We start from the raw sequence: 21,710 nt of genomic DNA on the forward strand, positions 1-21,710 counted from the left end.
GAGTGGTGGTCACGTGCTAGCCGGCTGCGCATGCTCCTTCCGGCCCCCGGGGGCCTCGGCCGCCGCGGACGGCTCCGCGCCTCGGCGCACGCGCACTGGGGTTCCACGTGAGCGCCTGCGTTTCTTCTCCGACCCAACGATGCCACCCGAACGGAGGAGCCGAGCGAAACCGGAGCGGAGGACCGGATCGAGGCCGAACCGGAAGGTCCCAATGAAGCGGGACAAGAAAGCCGGAGCGGGGCCAGGCGGGCCGCCCCGAAAGGCCGCTTATTCATCCCAGCGGAAACCGCCGGCCGGGCCGAGAGCAGCGGCCGCTGCGGTCACGATCGCGGCGGAGGAGAGCCGGCTCCGGGAGCTGAACCGCCAGACGCTGGAGGAGGACAAGCCGGCCGTGGAGCGCTGCCTGGAGGAGCTGGTTTTCGGCGACGTCGCGGACAACGAGGACGCGCTGCTGCGGCGTTTGCGAGGCCCGCGGGTGAGAGAGGCCGCGGCGCGCGGGCTGGGCGCGCTCGGGCGGGGCGCGCGGTGGGCGGCGAACCTCCGGGGGCGGAGCCTGGGCGACCTGCGGCGCCGGGAGACCCAGGTGGGAGGGAGCGGGCGGACGCGGGCGCCGAGGGGGGCCTGGCGGAAGGTCTCGGAGGGCGGAGACCGCGCCTTCCCCGCCGGCCTGGGACCTGCTGCGCCTGGTGCCTGCAGGCGCTCACCGCCTATTTGTTTAGCGGACTGTGTGGTCCGAGCATCTTCCCTGGTTCCGCCCCGCCTATCCTCATAGTGACCCTCCCTCGGGGTCGTCCGATCGCCGGTGATTCCGGAGTTCCACTTGGTTTGTGGAATTAGAGTTCGTGGGCACGGGCCTGGGAATCTGCGTTCTAACATTTCTCCAGATTATTTTCTTTTCAACTTTGAGAATGATTACGTATTCTGCCATTCAGCAAATGTTTTGGGAGCCCGTTAGGTGCCGGATATTTTTTCCTGGCAATGAAAACCCTGTTTTTGCACACTTTAAAAGAAAATCAACTCTTTCATTATATATTTGGCTTTTTATTCGAAGACAAGGAGTCCCAGGCATTGTTCTGGGCACCGGCGGAGGGAAAAAAACTGACAAAAACCCCTGCCCTCCTGGAGCTTCCGTCCTGTGGCAGAGGTATAAGATAAAGGAGAGAAATACTGTAAAGTTCTCAATGACAAGTGCTGAAGGGGTGGGGGGGAAAGGCAATCGGGAGAAGGGAGATAAGTGTGCGTAGAGAAGGGTGGCCCAGCAGGACCTCAGTGGTGATTGCAGTTTTCCAAATAAACGTGGGCCCAGCAAGTAACAGCTGATTGCCAGAAAGTCCTTTGGGTGCCTACGGGAGAAGCTGCAGAAATCCGGGAGATAGAGAACTACTGTTGGAAAAATGCTGAGCCCTGTGACTGTTTCCTACTCAGGAAAAGAAACTGTGAGGTGGGATTTATTGGGTTTATGAGGCTTGGAAGGGTCGTAGGTGGGTGATACCCAGTAGAAATAATTTATTTCTACCTTGTGGCTTGGGGAAAGCTCAAGATCACTTCAGGGGGTAGTGTGTGGTCTAGATTCAGACTTGATAGTACAGTATGACATTTCTTAAAAAGCTAGGGGGTCAGGAATGACAGAAAAATGGAGAAGAGATATGTCTAAGAATATGAAATGTTATCGGTCATGTTATTTGATGCTAGTCTGTCTCTGGTCCCGTAATTTCTGTAGTTCTGGGATTTTTTCCTGCTCCTTTCTTCATCTTGTTCTTGTCTTGCTTGGTCTTTTCTTTCCAGCTTGTTGATGTTCTCTCCTTGACTTTCATCTTACCTCCAGTCAGTGTGTGGTACCATTCTCTGATTTCCTCATTTTCTATTTTTTCCTCCAGCATTTGCTGTGATAGCATTCTGTTTTACTATCTTATCCGAGGGCTGTAAAAGCAACACATTCTACTAGCCATGTAACTTCAAGGTCTATGTGTCTTTCACTGTGGGACTGAAAAACTTAGTGCTTGAGGGCATTTTTTCTTCTCTAGGTTCAAGTACAGGAAGACTCAGGTGACTCAGAAGTGGAGAATGAAGCAAAGGATAATTTTCCATCTCAAAAGAAGCCAGTTTGGGTGGATGAAGAAGATGAAGATGAGGAAATGTAAGTTGCCAAATGTTTTCTTCTGGAATCTCTCTGAATACTTTAAAATTTATTCTGCAGGTTTGAAAAAAGTTCTTTTTACGAATATGTAATTATGTGAAGATTTGAAAAATATTAGAAAGTAGCCCTAGCTGGTTTGGCTCAGTGGATAGACTACCAGGGGACAGACAGATGACTGGTCAACCAGTCACTATGATGTGCACTGACCACTAGGTTAGCTTGCTTCTGGGGTCTGAGCGAGATGGGCCGGACATGCCCTGGAGCCCTCTCACAGTCCATCCCTGGCTAACCAACCTCCCACATCCCTGCCAGGCCTGATCATGCACAGGTAGGGTCCCTTGGCCTGGCTTGCGCTCTCTTGCAATCTGGGACCCCTTGGGGGATGTCTGAGCCATTTTCTGAGATAGTTGCTGTGATGCACATTGACCACCCGGGAGTGGAGGGGGTTGGGGGCAGATGTTCAATGCGGGAGCTGCCCCCTGGTGGTCAGTGTGTTTCTACAGTGGGCGTGCTGCTCAGCCAGAAGCTGGGCTCAAAAAGCAGCTGGAGAGCACAGTGGTGGTGGTGGGTGCATCTCCCACCTCTGCATCAGCACTAAGGATGACCGATTAATGGCGTAGGCCTGCTGCCTGTGGGGAACAGGCCTAAGCTAGCAGTTGGACATCCCCTGAGGGCTCCTGGACTACAAGAGGGTGCAGGCCGGGCTGAGGGACTCCCCACACACCCCCTCCCCCAAGTGCACAAATTTCATGCACCGGGCCTCTAGTTCTCTTAGACTGAGCATGAGGTCCTACCAATTTATCGGCCCATTAAGAGGTGCCCATTGCATTTCGTTCTTCAAGCAATGCTTTTTTTAGACTTTGTCAGTTTAATGCGTGGAAAATATATACTTAGTGCTGAGAAAACATTTTTCATTGGTGTTTCTTAAAATACCCTCTATTATATCTTTGTTTTACTTGTTTACTGGAGAGACTTTATTTAGTAGAAATTATATGTATTTAAGGGTACAACAATATTTTGTAGTAAAATGATTGCTAGTCAAACTAATTAACATATCCTTCTCCTCATATAGTTTCCATTTTTTGTGTGTGTGATGAGAGTCTCTGAAATCTACTCTCTTAGTAAATTTCCACTATACAACACAGTAAATATTAAGTGTAGTCATTATGCTTACATTAGCTCTCTAGACATTCATATATAATTGCATTTTTGACTATCTCCCCATTTTCTTCATCTCCCCATCCCTGGTAACTACCATTTACTTTCTGCTTCTATGTGGTCTGCCTTTTTAGATTCCATATATAAAGAGATCAATCAGTATTTTTTTGTCTTGATTTTCCCTCTAAATATATTTTTATTGCTTTCAGAGAGGAAGGGAAAGGGAGAGAGAGAGTGAGAAACATCAAGAGAGACTCATTGATCCGCTGCCACATGCATGCCTCCTACTGGGGATTGAACCCACAACCCAGGCATTTGCCATGTCTGGGACTCAAATGTGTTCTAGTTCATAGGTCGACATTCAGCCACAGAGCAACACCGCCAGGCTCTGTCGGTGTTATTTCACTTAGCATAATGTCTCCAGGTTCATCCATGTTGTCACAAATGGTAGATGAGGTTGTTTCTTAATGATCTTGCTATATCAGCTCCTTACATTTTGAGAATTTCAAACCTTTATGTCAAATTTATTGTAGGTTTTTCTCTGAGCTTTCTGTTTGCCTTTTAATGCTTTTTTAAATGTCTGATAGGATATTTACATTTTTTATATGGTTAAGTCTAGGAATCTTTTTCTTATTTTTGTTGTTAAAAAGTAAAAAGTCCACTAGAGAGAGAGAAATGGGAGCCTATATTTTTCCTTCATAGTATTTTAAGTTTTTAAAAAAATTAACTTGATTTTTTATTTTACCTGGATTTTATTTAGGTGAATGGCATAAGCTGTGTGTAAAGTCATTATGTATTTAAAATATTAGCTATTCACAGGGTGAATTGTATAATCAAAAATATTGGAGACTTCTTTTTGCTTGTTTTGGGGAAAATAGAGAATGTGTGTCTCAGATGTTCCATATTTTACAAGTCTTGACCTATATTCGCCAATTAAATTACTAGTAGTTTTCTCAAACTACTAAAGACAACAGTTGTTTTTTATATTAGTTCTTTAAAAGTCAGTTAAACCATGCTGTTCTGTTTTTTATAGGGTTGACATGATGAACAATCGTTTTCGGAAAGATATGATGAAAAATGCTGGTGAAAACAAACTTTCAAAAAATGAGCTTCAGAAGAGACTTAAGGAAGAGTAAGTATCCTTTTTTCATATGACTTAAAGAGGAGGTCTTTATAACCAGTAGTTTATTTTGATTCTCTCAGTCTTTGGTTGTAATAGCTTCTTGAGTAATATAATATGATTTCCATTTTGAAACAGTAGGACCATTGCTTTTAGAAGACATGATTAAATTTTAGTATTTTGAGGGAAGATGAAATACAAGTACAAAAAGATTTTGGAAAAAACTTGTAATCCCATCATCCAGATATCATAATCAATAACATTGCTTACTTGCTTATTTGTTTGTATATGGTAAGCCATCTCTTTTTCACACTTTCCAAGCTCTTTTAGTTGAACAGAGTTAGGAAATGTGTGTATATTTTAACATAATGATTTCATATTGATTCTTTCTGTTCAAACTTGCATATTTTGTGTGTGTGTGTGTGTGTGTGTGTGTGTGTGTATAGACTGACAGTCCAACCAACTGAACCAGGCCAGGGCAAAATTTAAAAATATTGAAAAATATTAAAAATATTTTTGTTTTTTAATTTTATTTATTATCTTTGTTGAAAGAAAGTATTTTTGTTTGTACTGACATTTAAAAGCATTTCTAGAGGTTTATTGCATTATTACTTTTTAAAAAAGTAAGTTTATTGAAGTATAATTTACAGCAAAATTCACTCTTCCAAAGTATCTTTATGAATTTTGTTGAACACATAGTCATGTAAGCACCACAATAATTAAGATAAGGAATAAAAATATAGACCATTGCCATCACCCCCAAAAGTTCTCTTCTACTACCCTTTGTAGTCTATCCTCTCGCCTCAACTTCTAACCCCTCTAGTCCCTGACAACCACTGGTAGTTTCTGACCTTATAGATTTGTTTTTTTCCAGAGTGTCATCAATAACATATACAGTATGTACTCTTTTGAATTTGTTAAGCCCACTTAGTGAATCTATTATTTCAGGTGTTACATTTTTTCAGCTTTATTATTATGTATTTTTGTAGTTTTGTACTTTTTTCAGCTTTAGAAGATCTTTTCAGCTCGAGACCTTGTTGTGTTTTGTTTAGTTTCTGTTTCCCTTTTGTTATGTTAAACTTCCTTTAAATACTTGAGTATTTTTGTATTAGCTACTTTAAATTCCTAGTTTGCTAATTCTGTTATGTCTGTCTTTCTCGTGTCTGTTTCTATTGACTGACTTTTCTTCTGGTTATGGGTCACATTTTTTTGCTTCTATGCATGTCTAGTAATTTTGGATTCTGAGAAGTGTGTGTTAACTTCAATGTCTGGATTTTGGTTTTTGCTTTAAAAAATTGTATTGATTTTAGAGAGAGAGGGAGAGATATAGATAGAAACATTGATGAAAAACACCAGTATTTATTGGGTGCCTCTTGCACACCCCCCTGCTGGGGATTGAGCCTGCAACCCTGACCAGGAACGGACCCGGTGATCTCAGGTTGACACTCAACCACTGAGCCACACCTACCGGGCTGTTGTAGTTTGTTTTTGTTTTTGTTTTGCTTTTAATGACTATTAAACTTTCTGTTGGTGGACAGTTAATTGGCTCAGAGGTCAGTTTGATCCTTTAAAAGTTTTCTTTTTAGCTCTGTTCTAGAGTAGTATATTATACTCGAGGCTGGTTTAGCTCCATTACTAAGGTATGCCCTTTCTGGCATCTCTTTCTGAATGCCCAGTGTTCAGTAAGGGCCTTCTCTAATTGGTTGGAACTCCAGTGTCTGAGCTTTGGTATTGTGCACCTTACAGCTCCTCAGAAGCTGTTGGCCTCACCTCATGGAGTTTTCATCCTACGAGTGTGCAGCTTAGTATTCGTCAAAAGTGTCTGCCAACTACTGGGCAGGTTTCCGGAGCTTTTTCATCCACAGTCTACTTCCCCTCCAATGCTCGTTGTCTCAGCCTCTTCCAGGTCTGATCTTTTTCTCTGTGCCAGGGTTTTTTAAAAATTCCTTCAAGGGAAAATCCTGGTGATGGTAGGACTCACCATCTGGGATGAGTCCCAAACGGATGTGTTAAAATGAGCAAATAAGACAACCGTATAACTAGATGTAAATAATTAACAACAAATATGTATCCAGGTGTCCTGCATCCAGGACTAGTTTAGATAGATAGAGGTTCATGAAAGTTTCTAGGGTTAGTTCTTTGGGACTATTTTGTGTGTGTAGCCCTTTTGTTCTTAAAGATAACTTATTTGGAAGAGAATATAAACATGTTCTCAAGGATTGTCTTACCTATATTTTTTAAATGTATCATGCTCTATGAACATACAGTGGTTACCATACAAATCTATCCTGTTTTTGCTTAGATTTCAGCATGCCATGGGGGGAGTACCTGCCTGGGTAGAGACTAATAAACGGAAAACATCTTCAGATGGTAAGTGTTGATGATACCTTTGTTAGTAAAGAAGTTCTAGTCCTGATCTGTTATTATTTGAGCTTTCTCATGAGGCTCATTAAAACCTGGTGTTTTGTGCTTGCTTCGGCAGCACATATACTAAAATTGGGACAATACAGAGAAGATTGCATGGCCCCTGTGCAAGGATGACACAGAAATCTCTAAAGCAATCCATATTTTAAAAAACAACAAACAATAAAACCTGGTATTTCAAATATGCCTTTTTTTTTTTTTTTAATATCTGGTTTTGAAGTCTACCATTTCTCTGAGGGAAGCCCTTTTGCAATAACATAAGGCTTATTTAACAGCATATTCTCCACTGTGAAGACAATGGGTGGATTTTATAATTTTTTTCCTCAACAGAACTGTGTTGCATTATGGCATAGGATTAAGGAAAAATGAGTATACTGTTACTTCTTGATTCCTAGTCCCTTCTGAAGACGTTGGCAACTAATTTAGCTGAGCAGTAGGAAATGGGCTGTCTGCCTAAGGAGCACATGTCAGGTCAATCTCAGATAGTCACTTTATAAAAACTTACTTTCAGTTCTAGGTTTTAAGTTTGGTTTGTACCATAACTGTTTTCTGCTTTTTAGATCCTTGAGTTTAGATATAACTATGAATGGTTAAGCCAAGATCTGACTTCTGTGCTTGGAGTTATAAATTTTATACTTGGAATTGACCTTTGAAATCCTTTAGGAAGTCCCAGATAAGTTCTCCCACATAATGCAGGAGTCCTTCCTTAGCATCCTTGCTATCTGATGAGTTTCTGTTTGATTACCACCACCACTTCCCCTCCCTTTCTCCACCTGCCAGTCCTCTCGGTAGTAAAGTACACTTTCCCCACACCCCTCAGTCCTCACAGCGCTGAAGTACAGGGAGCCGCCATACACAGGAGCTTCTTGTTTTATGTAATGCTGTTGGAAAACTCAACTTGTTATTAAGTAGAAGTGTGTCTTCTGGTTTCCAGCCAGATACTTGTAGAGGTTGAGGGAATCTTTATCCTCTGCAAGAACCTTTTCTACAGCATCTGTTAGATGGTAATTTAACCTTTGCTTAAATATATCACATAATGTACTCTTTCTTCCCCCTATTTTTTTTAATACATATTTTTATTGATTTCAGAAATGAAGGGAGAGGGAGAGAGAGAGAAGCATCAATAATGAGAGAGGATCATCCATCAGCCGCCTCCCACCCACCTCCCAACCCCTCTGGGGACAGCCTGAAACCTGAGCATGTGCCCTGACTGGGAATTGCTCACCCACTGAGCCACAGCAGAGTGCTCTTAGCTCTCTGAAGTTCTGATACACAGTTTGCTGACATTGGTCTTGCAGTTCTATCTTTTTCACCCGAGTTGTTAAGCTAGCTGTCCACCCTATTGCTAAAGAACTCAATATGAATTCTTTTCACATTAAATGCTGACTTTATTTCAACTTAATTTCATCTTGTTCTAGTCACTGTGAATGTTTGTCTTTCATTCTAGCGTCAGCCTTGATTTTGATTATATATATGGAGCTCTGTGTCATCCTTTTCCTCTATTTCAAATTTATTTTGCTGTTTTTACCAATTGCAGCTTAAATAAAGTAGTTAAGGCTGGGAGGCTGAGCAGGGAGTTGAGGTTTCAACTAGAGACATCTGGGGTAGAGAATGCTCATCTCAATTACCTAAAGATCAGCCTTTGGGTTTGTTTGACTTAGATGAAAGTGAAGAGGATGAAGATGATTTGTTGCAAAGGACTGGGAATTTCATATCCACATCGACTTCTCTTCCTAAAGGAATCTTAAAGGTGAGAGTCAGTGAAGTTGCCCAAGCTAATTACCTCTGAAATTCATATGCTTCCCAGTTACAACGGTATGGATTCCTTTTATCTGTGGGACTAAATGTGTTTGCTGTCATTTTGCCTTGGTAAATACTTATGCTAGTTTTTCATCTGTTACAAGAATGATCAAGAAAATTAAATGATGTCCCTAGGAACCTTTTAGGAATCTTACTTGATTTCTCCTCTTGCATTTCTCATTATTCCTCGTGGCACCAGCCTAGTTCATTCTGCTGTCTTCTGTCACCCGGTTACTGCAGTAGCTTTGTAACTAGTTTCCCCACGTCCACTTTACTTCCTCCCAACTACTCTTCATGTAGTTGCCAGAGAGATATTTTTAAAATAAAGCATTTTGTCACTTTCATTGCGCTTTGAAAACTTCTATATTTCTTTTCATGGTCTATGCTGCCCTTGATGGTCTGGCTTCTGCCTACATCCAAACTTCATCTCAGACCTTTCTCCCGTATTTCCTAGTCAAGCCATGCAGGCCTTCCTGTTTCTTGAATGAGCTGAGTCCTTTCTTGCCTAGAGCATGTGCTCTTGCTCTTCTTTCTGCCTGCCTGTTCTCAGGCACTGCTATTAGCCAACCATTACTACCTTCCTGCTCAAAGGACACTTCAGAAAGGTCTCTCCTGGCCACTGTGTCTAAACTGGTCTACACTCACTGCTTTCTAACTCGTCACTGTGGTTAGCTTGTTCGTTGCAGTAACCAAGTGCCTACCCAGCACCGTGCTTCAGTTAAATATCTGCCACATGGACAAATCTCTCTTTGACATGGATATTTTTCCCCACTATAAAACAGTGGGACGTGATTTGGATGGGGGAGGGGACTCTATTATGGTAAATTATTAGGAAAAAGAGTGATTCTGTCTCCCCAACCTTAAGACAATTCCTTGAGCTCCTCGGAGGGTGAATACACCTTCATTGAAAATGGAGTCACCCTAAAAATTTAACTTCAGTGGTTACAAAGCATACACATAATACCTTGTTTTTTATGTAATTAAAATTTTATTACGGAAGGAAAACCCTGTAAAACAAAGAAATAACTGGAAATACTTCTAATGATGCATGAAATTGTCATTACTTTAGTTTAAACTAATAATCACACACTTGCAGAACATAAATACTTCATGCTAATCATAGAACCTCTTGTGCCATCAATGCAAAGATGCCGGATAGTTTTCAGTAAAATTACCCTGGAAGTCAGTTTTCTAACCCAAATACGGTGTATCCCAAAAGGTTGGGGATTTGATTCCTGGTCAGGGCACATTCCTAGGTTGCAGGTTCAATGCCCCCTTGGGCCAAGTATGGGGAAGAAACCACTCTCTCTCACATTGATGTTTCTCCCCCTTCCTCTCTCAAAATTCAATAAAAACATGTCTTCATAAAAAAACACAAAAAAAACACACAGCAACAATAGAGTGCATTTGGAGAAACGACTGCATCCTGGGGCTCCCCGAGCTTAATGATCAGATCCTCATTTGGTAGATAGTAAAAATGGATTATTGTGTGGTAAAATGACTGGCTAGTTGGTAGCCGAGCTGTGGACTTTTGGTACCATTCTAGTGGGCTTTGTTCTGCAAATAAACCATTTTATAACGTCATTCCTTCATGCTCTGAAGAAAACAATGTCAACCCATTTGAGTTGATAAAATTCCCACTTTATTTTTCCACAGATGAAGAACTGCCTACATGCCAATGCTGACCGTCCTACGACTGCTCGGATCTCGTCTGTGCAGTTCCATCCTTGTGCTCAGGTGGTGATGGTTGCTGCACTAGATAACTCTATATCACTGTTTCAGGTATGTCACTGCATTTTTAAATGGAGACTTGGAGTAAAAGTTTGCTACCAGGATACAGGGTTTATGGAAATAACCGAAAGGAATATTTTATACTTCCTTATAGGTTGATGGGAAAACAAATCCTAAAATTCAGAGCATCTATTTGGAAAAGTTTCCGATCTTTAAGGCTCGTTTTAGTGCTAATGGAGAAGAGGTTTTAGCCACCAGTACCCACAGCAAGGTGCTCTATGTCTATGACATGCTGGCTGGAAAGTTAATTCCAGTACATCAAGTGAGAGGTAAGGTTTCTGTTGAACACATAGCTGCTCATCCCCCCCACCTCCCAGCCCATAGCTGAGTTCATTTAACAGTATTTACAGCCACTTAGTTTCCTCCTCATAATTTTAAGAGAATTTTTATACTCATTTATTTGAGCTAAACTAGTGACTTATCCAGGGAGAGAGGGAAGGAGGGTCAGACTTACTCAGTGTCCAAGGCTAGGTTTTGTTTAATTTGAGGTACTTGGATATTTTAAAAGATCAGAAACTCAATTGTCAATGAAAGATAGCCTTATGGAAAACCATATTAATCCTTATTTGATTGACTCCCCTTTTTTTCTAAGGTTTGAAAGAGAAGATAGTAAGGAACTTCGAAGTCTCCTCAGATGGGTCCTTCTTGCTCATAAATGGCGTTGCTGGATATTTTCACCTGCTGTCAATGAAGGTGAAGCATTACTAGTTGTTGCTTCTTCTGGGATAGGACATTAGTGCAGGGATGGTCTTGAACCATAACTCATGGTGTCTGTAAGTCTGCATCTCAAATAGAGGAGCAGAGTGGCACTTGGGGAGAAGCCATGGGCAGTTGGGGGAGAACTTGGAGTTCAGGGGAAAAGAACGTTGAGTAGGTGCTACAAAATGGAGAACTGGGTTGTTCCTATGCTGCACTGTGTGATTCTTCTGTGCACCTCCTAAAACGATTGATAAGCATATTTATTACTCTTTTAGACTAAAGAATTGATTAGTAGTATGAAAGTCAATGGAAGGATTGCAGCATCCACGTTCTCTTCAGATAGTAAGAGAGTGTACGCCTCGTCGGGTAAGTTAATGACATGATCGGCAGCTTCTTTGAAGCTTTGAAGGTGTTTACATTTCAAGTTTACAAAAAACTGTGTTTGATTTTAGACTTTCTTGTTTTATTAAGCAAATCAGTTTTGTTTTTAGCATGCATTTTTTGTTGCCATTGGCCTTCTCATTTACTAACTAATAATAGTGAAGGGCTAACCATTTAACATACACCGCTAACATGGAGGAAAAAAAGGGAAGTAAATGCTTATTTATTTATTTATTTAATATATATTTTATTAATTTTTTACAGAGAGGAAGAGAGAGGGATAGAGAGTTAGAAACATCAATCAGCTGCCTCTTGCACACCCCCTACTGAAGATGTGCCTGCAGCCAAGGTACATGCCCCCTACTGGAATCAAACCTGGGACCTTTCAGTCCACAGCCCAACACTCTATCCACTGAGCCAAACTGGTCTCGGCCAAGATACTATTTATTAATGACTAATTGAGAAGCAGTTTTTTTTTTTTTGTTTTTTTTTTTTTAAATATATTTTATTGATTTTGTACAGAGAGGAAGGGAGAGAGATAGAGAGCTAGAAACATCGATGAGAGAGAGTCATCGACCAGCTGCCTCTTGCACACCCCCTACTGGGGATATGCCCGCAACCAAGGTACATGCCCTTGACCGGAATCGAACCCGGGACCTTTCAGTCCCCAAGCCGACGCTCTATCCATTGAGCCAAACCGGTTTCGGCAAGAGAATGCGGTTTTTTATACATAGGAGTGTATGCAAGAAATATTTTTAGGCCAGTTTTGTAGATCTAGGTTATTTATAGTAGGTATTCATTTGAAGTCCCTTGTATTGATCAAAAGGGACTAAGATTGGTCAGTTCTCTTGCCTTTCAAGTTTAAAACAAAATTAACCAAACCTTCTTTGGCTCTTTCATTCAGCGGATGGGGAAGTTTACGTTTGGGATGTGAACTCCAGGAAGTGCCTGAACAGATTTGTTGATGAAGGCAGTTTATATGGACTGAGCATTGCAACATCGAGGAATGGACAGTATGTGGCTTGTGGGTGAGTAAAGAGAGAATCACATTGTGGTAATGAGACAAAATTAAATAATTAAATATAGTACTAGATGGTGCTTAAGTACTGTTTATAATCTATTCAGTAATAGAAATCAGTAAACCCAGGTTGGTTACATTTTATTGTCTTAGTGCAGTGCCTCATAATATTGTTGGTGGTTTATCTGTTCTTTAGCCAAGAAAATACTGGACTGCCTTATTTTTCTTATATTCAAAACATCCATTTGATCACATCGGATTTTCCTATTATTATTTTAGTTACTTGTTTTACCCTTAAAGGCACTTAAAGCATTTTTGCCTTGATCTGGCTCGGTGGTGTAAACCAAAAGCACACGTTCTTCGGAAACACTGTTTGTTAGCACAGTAGGAAATGTGAAAGTATTATCTAGGACGTTATTGTGTGGTCACTGGAGACAATGGTTATTACACTGGGGGAAAGATGGCTTCATTCCCTGCTTGGTTCCAAGGACCCAGGTTGGGAGGAGGCGGCATTAAATACTTACCTGTAATTCCTACCTACCAAACCACTGACCAGCACCTGTAATTTTAGAGCTTGGAGGAGTGGATTTTTATGACTTTCTTAGCCTAAACACAGTTGATCCCTAAAGAGATTTGTCAGATCCACCCTGGGTAGGAGGTCCGGAGGGTCTGGTTGTCCAGAAGCAAAGGCTGGTGGGGCTAGATGTTCAGATAGGCCGGGACCATCGTGGCCCCTTTGGCTTTGCTTTTCCCTCTGCTTGTCGTTAAAAATTCCCTTTTTCATTTGCAGCTCTAACTGTGGAGTGGTAAACATATACAGTCAAGATTCTTGTCTCCAAGAAACAAACCCAAAGCCGATAAAAGCTATAATGAACTTGGTTACCGGTGTTTCTTCTTTGACCTTCAATCCTACCACAGAAATCTTGGCAATGGCTTCAGAAAAAATGAAAGAAGCTGTCAGATTGGTAATTTTTCTTTACCTTTTCCTTTTATCATTGATAACTTGAAAATATAAGTTAAAGACATGGAAAAATAACAGGAAAGGAGAGTTGGATTATTTTAAAAAGAGGAGCTTCTTTTGATGTAGAAATTACTAGCATTGAAGCTTTTGGGTGTGGTTGTAGGAAGGATGCACAATAGCCACCGTATTTGTATTATGTCAGTTCTTTTGGGAAAGCTGTGCTGTTTTATAACATTTCAGAAGTCGCCAAAACCTGTTTGGCCTAGTAGATACAGCGTCGGCCTGCAGACTGAAAGGTCCCAGATTTGATTCTCTTCAAGGGCATGTACCTTGGTTGCAGGCGTTTCTAACTTTCTGTCCCTCTCTCTTCCTCTCTATAAAAAATAAAATATATCGATATATATTTAAAAACAAAACAAAACATTTCATAAGTGGCTATTCATTTCCACGGGTTTCTTTATCGCAGCATATTATTAAGGAGTATGTTTAAGGCAAACACTTCTTTCCTCTTCAGTTTTCTTTCCTCATCTACCTTCTGAGGTATGTTGTCTTAGTGGAGTGGAGGCAAGTTTTAGATTTTGAGAATAAATTGTGCAAAAAGATTGCATTTTAGCCCAGCTGGCGTGGTTCAGTGGTTGAGCTCTGATCTAGGAACCAGGAGGTTCGATTCTTGGTCAGGACACATGCCAGGGTTAAGGGCTCGACCCCTGTGTGGGGTGTGCAGGAGGTGGCCAATCAGTGATTCTCTCTCATCATTGATGTTTCCCTCTCTCCTTCCTTCCTTCCTCTCTGAAATCAATAAAAATACTTTAAAAATTATCTCTCATCATTGATATTTCTCTCTTTTCCTCCCTCTATCCTTCTCTCTCTGAAATGAATAGAAATTTATATTTTTAAAAAAAGATTGCAATTTAAATAGCTAGGTAGTACTTGGGAATATACCTTTGTACTAGGAGTCCCTGGGACCCCTCCCAGATTTGGTGATTTTGTAGGAGGAACCACAGGATCAGTAAATAGTCATACTTATGCTAAGAGTTGTTAACAGGGAAAGGATAAAGAGCAAAATCGACTTGGGGCAAAGTCTGGAGGAAACCAGGTGCAGGCTTGAATAGTCCTCCTAGTGGAATCACTGAATTAAAGTCTCATCTGAAAATGTGGAGGATGGCAGACTACGAAGATAACCCGCTGAATGATAACTGTGTTTGAATGTGAGGGGCTGTATTTCTTGGAAGAGCTAGAGAACATTTGAAAGCGAGAGCTGTTAAAATCCTATTCTGCTCACGGTAACTGATTCCGTGCTTGAGTTTTACGTAGAGTGTAGTTTGACACCTCATCTCTATTGACTAACAAAATCGGCATTTTCTACCATAAAACCAACTGGGTGAGGACTTGTCCGGCCTCCCTGGACTTGGGCTCCTTTTTCCCAGTAGTGTCGTGGAGAAAGAGGCCGTGTGCCTGTATGCTTGGGCCTGGCCTTGAAGTGAGCTTTTGGCTCTAAATCAGAACACACTTTCCCTTGAGAAACCAGGTCTTCATGATCCAGTCCTCCTTGAGGAGAGATGGCAAAAGGCAAAGGACGTGTTGCATAGTTGAAAAGTAAAAGCGAGAAAATAAATCACACGCTATTGATGTGACTTTGCCTAGCTTCAGTAATGTAAAATCAGACGCTTCATAATGTTAAAGCTTCCATTCCCTGTGACAGATTTTAGTGTTCTTCACTGTGGTCATTAAGTGAGAGCATTAGTGGGTATTTCCATTGACTTATTCACCTATTTGGCAAGCATTTGATTCTCTCGGGCACCATGCTAGATGCAGCTTTAAAAACATCCAGAAAATGTGTTTTTTCCTTCCCTCTCCAATTTGAAAATTAAATTTTAATTTTGGAATGTTTGGCTACATTAATGTGTACTACAGTGAAAATGAGCTTTTTGTTCCAGCCAAAAGATAGAGTGAAGATTAAAATTTAAGAAAGTTGAGTTCCCTGGTGTTGAAATTTAAAGCTTTTTATTTCCTGCAGGTTCACCTTCCTTCCTGTACAGTGTTTTCAAACTTCCCAGTCTTTAAGCAGAAGAATATTTCTCTTGCTCATACCATGGATTTTTCTCCAAGAAGTGGATATTTTGCTTTGGGGAATGAAAAGGGCAGGGCCCTACTCTATAGGTAGGTATTATTTATGTGTAAAAGTAAAAAATATCTATAATCTTTGAAAGTGTGAAGAGATGCTATTGTTAACAAATTATATATAATTTGTTAATTCTGTAATCAGTTACAATAAGTGTTTAGTTAATTGTAGAGTTTGACATCTCATCTCTATTATCTAACAAAATATGCATTTTTCTACCATAAAACCATACAATGGCACTAGGAGAAAGGTCCACCTGGGGATGTTTTAATTTTATTTTTTTCAGCAAGCTGTATTTTGAGAATGTCAAATTGAGGAAAAGTAGCCACTTTAATAATATTGCCATTGTCTTGTGCCTTGTGTTGATTTGGCAATTTGCTATTTACTCATTAGATTTACATTAAAAAAAAAATTCTTTCCCTGCAGCTGTAAGCTATAAATAAGGACGTTAACCACAAAGATATCCAAGAGTTTTGCTCTGTCCAGGGTCTTTGCACTCAGTATACTTGGCTGTGGAGCAGGAACAAGTGCAATCTCATTGCATTGTAGCCAGGAGGGTTCGGTGACAGGTCTCTCTTCAGGGAGAACCTAAGAGCTGGGGACCTGCGACTTCAATGGCAGCCCGCCGCCTTGCTCCCTCGCGTTGGGAGTGGGTGCTGCACAGAAGCCTGTGTGTATGTATATATGCTTTGGGGAAGGTCTGTTTTCGAAATAAAATGAAATCTGGAGTGAAGAAAAGGAGGCATGTAAATTGATGTTGAGGACATAGCTGTGAAAAGAGAATATAGCAAACAATAATATGGTTTCAAGTTCAACTTACTTGGAAAGGAAAATGGGTTATACCTGGAAAATTGATATTTCCATCCTCATTTCAGATCATTTTTGGTGATTATTTCAGTTTGGATTATATAAAAGAATATAGAGTCTTGTTGTACTTAGAAATTCTCTTCCTTTGGTTTATGTTTCTAACAAGTAGGTCGGACTGACAACAGTTCTGTGGGGTATGGCTGGTCAGGTATTTCTTAGACCCCAATTTGATGCTTTGGGTCAAGCTTAAGACTTTCATCTAAAATCTGAGGTATTAGCATTAGTCTCCTTCAGAATGCCGGATTGAGAAGTCTCAACCTAGCTGCCTGGTGAGAGAATGATTGTGATAATACTCCACCCTCTTACCCCCTTAAAATATTCCTAAGTGCCCTCTGTGCTCTGATTGACAACACTCTGGGTTATCACAAAGTTGTTTAGATGATTTGTCTTTTACTTTTTCAGGTTGCACCATTACTCAGACTTCTAAAGAGATCATTTGAAGTAAGAAAATCCTTTAAATTGCTTCTTCAGGTTTTAAGGGTACACCCATTGCTATCAGTGGCAGAGGGACCACATTAGCTGTCTTTGTTTCTTTGCCCCTGTGTTACTGTACACTGAGTGGCCAGATTATTATGATTTCTGAACACGTAATAATATGGCCACTGTGTGTGTGTGTGTGTATTAGAGACCCTGTGCATGAATTCTTGCATGGATGGTTGGCCGGCCTGCCTGCTGGTTGAATTCCTGGTCGGGGACAATTTGCATATTAGCCTTTTATTATATAGTTTATACACTGAGCCGGAACCAGTTTGGCTCAGTGGGTAGAGCGTCAGCCTGCAGACTGAAGGGTCCCAGGATTGATTCCAGTCAAGGGCATGTACCTTGGTTGTGGGCACATCCGCAGAAGAGGGCGTGCAGGAGGCAACTGATCGATGTTTCTCTCTCATCGATGTTTCTAACTCTCTCTCTCTCTCTCTTCTCCTCTGTAAAACAAAAACAATAAAATATATATATACATTTTTTAAAAAGGATATACACTGAGTGGCCAGATTGATATGCGTTCAGAGATCATAATAATCTGGCCACTCAGTGTATATTCTTTTAGGCGAGTTGTATGGAAGGTAGATCAGGAAGAGCCTGGTTGGATGTGAATCTTCCTTGGGAATTTCTTTTTCTTTAAATCAATAAATTTCAGAAAGAGGGAGAGGGAGAGGGAGGTTCTCATACATGATGAGCATCATTGATCAGCTGCCTTCTGCATGCCCCACACTGGATTGAGCCCAAATCCCAGGTATATGCCTTGACTGGGAATTGAACCGTGGTCTTGGTTCACTGAGCGCATCCTTGGGAATTTCAACAACAGTCTGGCTTTTTTCTTTGGAGGTCAGCTCTCTAATGTAATTACTAAACATTTAATCCACAAAGGAGAATAGACTAAGCAGTGAGAGAGAAGTATCTTCAGATAGAATTAAAGCTTCCCTGAGCTTCAAATCCTCTTATCTTATGCTATATGTTTCTTGAGAGATTATAAGTGCTTGCCCTGTAGCTTGTTAATAGTGTGTTGTCATAGACCTAGTTCATGTCTGGTCATTAGTTTTGCTGCCCAAAATTTAAAAACGTAGGACATGCTGCTTCTCCCAGGGTTTGACCTTTGAAATGAGACATGGTAGACACGAGGCTGAGCTTTGCAGTGGGCCTGTTCATTATAGTTGACTGATTTGAGATTCATACATGTTGGGGAGAGACTAGGAGTGCATACAGATTTAAATAGAGGAAAAGAATTTTTGAAGGTAAAATAATACTGAGGAAAACATTAGTGTGGGGTCGGGGGAGGCACTCCAACCATCTTGTCACTGAAAATTACATTGTCAGTACATGTTGTTTGTTTTTTACATGTTTGTTGTTGACCAGCAGTTATAAATAAGGTATGATTTCTTTATTCTTTCCTCAGATTAAGTTGAGTCACAAGAGAAGCCCATCCTGATAGATCTGAGAAACTTTGCAGAATCTGGGATAATGTACGGATGATGATTTTTTTTTTTTTGAGCCAGCTGTACATACTTGTTAATAGAAATATATAAGAAATACATGGCAACTTTTTTTTTTTTTTGAAAATAAATTATGTGGGAGAACAGGGGTGGACTAGAAAGGGCTAATGAGGGGAGAAAAGGGGGACATATGTATTACTTTCAACAATAAAGATTTTTTTTTAAAAGTGTATATGGTTCTTCCCTCCCCACCTACACACAGACTCACTTCTTTTAAGACGAAACCTGAGCGATTGGAAACACCTGTCTGCAGCCCAAAGTCACATAGGCAGATGTTCTCATATTTCACACTGAGCCCTTATTAATAGGTCCTCCTTTCCCAGCATAGATCTCTCCATGTTTCAGGCTCTGATCGATCAGCTTGACATGAGAGCGATGAGATCTCATGCCCCAGCCAGCGGGACAGCAACGTGGGAGCGAGGAGACACCTGGAAGGGAATGAGGGAGGACAGGAGATGCGGAGAAATGGAGGCAAGACAGGGTTCTGATCAAGCCTCAAATTTTATTTGTTGCAGCTGCAATATATGTACACAGGTTGTAGGGGGAAGTTGCCTCGCAGACATTCCAGGGCGGGGAGGGACGTGTCTGCAGGGGAGGATAACAGCAGAGATTCTCCGGGGCGGGGCGAATTATCACAACAAGTGTGCCTTGCTCAATGGCCAGATGTGCTGCTAGGCATTTAGATTGTTTCTAGTTAACTGCCACACAGCAGCTTGTCACATGAGTTCTGGTAAGTCAGAAACTCAGTGTCTAAGATGAAGGTGTCTTTTAAGATGTAGTCACTAATTCTTTTTCGGCTCCCGACAATCTCATAGAATGAATTTTGAACTTCCAAGTGGTCCTGGAAAAGAGATTATGGGAATGAAAAGCCTTTTCTGGACTTAGTACTTCAAGTGGTTGCGACTACACCTGTTCACTTGTCCTACTAATTATTAGCCACTCCCTGCAAATATTCCTTATCCTGACTTAAAAGTTTCCTTTGAGTTCCAAGGTTGGCAATTGATTCCATAATTCTTTAATTGTAATATAACTTTGCTTTAGGCTAGTCCCTACATTTCTTAGGAAAAACTGACACGATACCGTGAAGTATTGGATGTGAGAAGTATCGGGTCTAAGAGCTTTCAGTCCATCTTCTAACACATGGAAAAGTCAGGAGAGGAAGTTTTTCCAGGGACATAAAAAGACTGTTCAGGAAAGTAATAAATCCTCCATAACTTCAAACAGACGGGTCCGGGGCAGGTATCTTCAGTGTGTTCGCTCTAGAGTAGCCCAGTTGGTGTGGATTGTGTTACGATATCCCAGCATCCTTTTAAAAGGAAATTTTCTCTTTAGACGGGCTATTGCTGTGCAACTGTGGAGACCTGTTCTCTTGTAGCAACATTTTTTAAGTTAATTATGAGCATTTCAAATGCCTACTCGTTGGCTTGTTAGTGTTACTTCTCTCTCCAGTTGCTAGAGGGCAGCATTGGGTTATGAAGTAACTGAAGTTATGGTTTTGTAGATTTTAACCACCTTGTCTTTAGCTTCTGCCAAACCATTGTTTCAGAAACGGACACCAAGCCTTGGATGTGCTTATTCTGAATATGGTTTTCAGAGGCTGGAAGACTTACAGGAAGTTATTCTAGAAAAATCGATGGTAGCAGAGTTTAAGTTTTAACTCTAACATCTCTGGGTCACTTTTATACTCTCCTAGGAGCAGAGCCAAGAATCCCCAGTTCAATCTCCTGGATAGATAAATACGCTGTTCTACAGACATACTACAATCCCATATCTTGCCTTTAGTGGTTTTTTTCTCTCTGGGGAAGTTGAGAATTTGAGTCAGGTTCATACTACTTTTCTTGGTAACCAGTGCTTGGTTAGCTTCAAAGAGGTGAGAGCCACAATCATGAACTCACACAATTCTCTGTTGGCAGTTGCAAAGTTAACATGAATGTACAATAGCTCATATCTTCGGGGGTGGGGGGGGCGGGGATAGGAGGGCGGGTGTGACTGCCTTGAGCTGTGAGGTGCTATTTTGCCATCCAGAGCCACACAGGCTAAACAGGTTTATTGGAGTGATGAGTTGGCAAGTTGAAGTCTGGTGATCCCCCTCATCTCTCCTTCCATTCCCATCCATCTTCATTAAAGGATTAGTCTGGGCTTTCTTTGGACAAATTACAGGTGAGACGTCTCTTGTGTTCCTGTGTGTGTTTCTGGTGAGGATACATAAGCCTTTGTAAGCCTGCACGGGTGAGGTGACCTGCTGTAGGGTTTGTGACCAGCATTGTTACACTTGAGCTTGGGAATGGAGGCAGGCAGATGCCTGTGAAGACGAAGTGCTTGCCTACACCTGCCATCGGCTCTCAAGCTTATTGGGATGTCATTGGAATCCATTTCCAAATTTGCCACACACAACAAAAAAGCATTGTCTTGTTAATTCTTATCTGGAGGAAGTGGGGGCTGGGGTCGGAGGTGTGGGGTTGGTACAGCATTTCTGAGCCCTTGGTGCCATACTTGTGCTGATATATGTGTATCTCAGGAGATTCTCATTGTTCTTTTCCCCTTTTTACAGGGAAGTAAATTGAATTTCAGAGAGATGGAACATCCCAACATTAAAGCCATCATCCTAAGGAAGACAAGTGGTCCTCAGGGTTTATACACTCTTTTTAACTTTATTTTTCAATTGCCGTTTACACTGTGCCATTTTGTGTCAGTTTTAGGTATACAGCACAGTGGTTAGGTAGCCATATGCTTTACACAGTGAGCTCTGTGGAAGTTCCCTGAGAAGCCAGCTGCTTTCCTCCCCGTGCCTTTGTTTTTTCTGATGCTTCCTCCTTGCCTTTCTTTTTGTGCCTTCCTTTCTTTCTTTCCTTTTAAAAAAAAAATCAATCTTTATTGTTCATATTATTACAAAAGTTCCTCATTTTTTCTCCCCTCCACCAGGTTCCCACCCCACCCTTTGCCCTTTCCCCACCCCCCATTGTCCTCATCCATAGGTGCACAGTTTATGTTCAGTCTCTTCCCGCCTCCACCACTCTCCCCCCCACCCCAGAATTGTCAGTCCACTCCCCTCCCGAATCTGATTCTATTATAATCAACAGTTAACCCTTTGCACTCCGAACCATTCTGGACATTGGCTACCAGCTACTCGACGCTACTTTGCGGCGGACACGTGCGTTGAATTAACTCAGTTCCCCGTAATCACTAATAAACTGCAATGTCCCCCCTGAGAGGGGACATCCCCGTGATATGCTAGAATTCCGAT

The 21,710-nt window shown here is 41.4% G+C and overlaps 1 protein-coding gene across 2 annotated transcripts; it reads left to right on the forward strand.

Moving 5' to 3' along the window:
- The first annotated feature begins 20 nt into the window (after positions 1-20).
- On the forward strand, positions 21-21,282 carry UTP18 (UTP18 small subunit processome component). 2 transcript variants are annotated; one of them, XM_084863508.1, is made up of 14 exons: positions 21-475; positions 2,025-2,137; positions 4,329-4,427; positions 6,718-6,785; positions 8,501-8,589; positions 10,296-10,421; positions 10,525-10,699; positions 11,023-11,123; positions 11,405-11,495; positions 12,415-12,538; positions 13,319-13,493; positions 15,507-15,649; positions 16,881-16,919; positions 21,018-21,282. In XM_084863508.1, the coding sequence occupies exons 1-13, from the start codon at positions 140-142 to the stop codon at positions 16,903-16,905; spliced, it is 1,665 nt and encodes a 554-aa protein (XP_084719634.1). In that variant the 5' UTR covers positions 21-139; the 3' UTR covers positions 16,906-16,919; positions 21,018-21,282. The 2 variants fall into 2 exon arrangements, with proteins under 2 accessions (XP_084719634.1, XP_084719633.1); XM_084863507.1 differs by lacking the exon at positions 21,018-21,282 and adding an exon at positions 18,370-18,503.
- The last annotated feature ends 428 nt before the right edge of the window (positions 21,283-21,710 follow it).

Source organism: Pipistrellus hanaki, assembly GCF_964339955.1.
Source record: "Pipistrellus hanaki genome assembly, chromosome: 16".
In the NCBI taxonomy this organism is placed as follows: domain Eukaryota; kingdom Metazoa; phylum Chordata; class Mammalia; order Chiroptera; family Vespertilionidae; genus Pipistrellus; species Pipistrellus hanaki.

Excerpts from the sequence above, each read along its gene's own strand:
- UTP18 (XM_084863508.1), top strand. The coding sequence starts at position 140 with ATGCCACCCGAACGGAGGAGCCGAGCGAAACCGGAGCGGAGGACCGGA. Across the intron at positions 4,428-6,717 it reads CAGAAGAGACTTAAGGAAGA|ATTTCAGCATGCCATGGGGG; the intron begins GTAAGTATCCTT and ends GTTTTTGCTTAG. Across the intron at positions 11,124-11,404 it reads TTCACCTGCTGTCAATGAAG|ACTAAAGAATTGATTAGTAG; the intron begins GTGAAGCATTAC and ends TTACTCTTTTAG.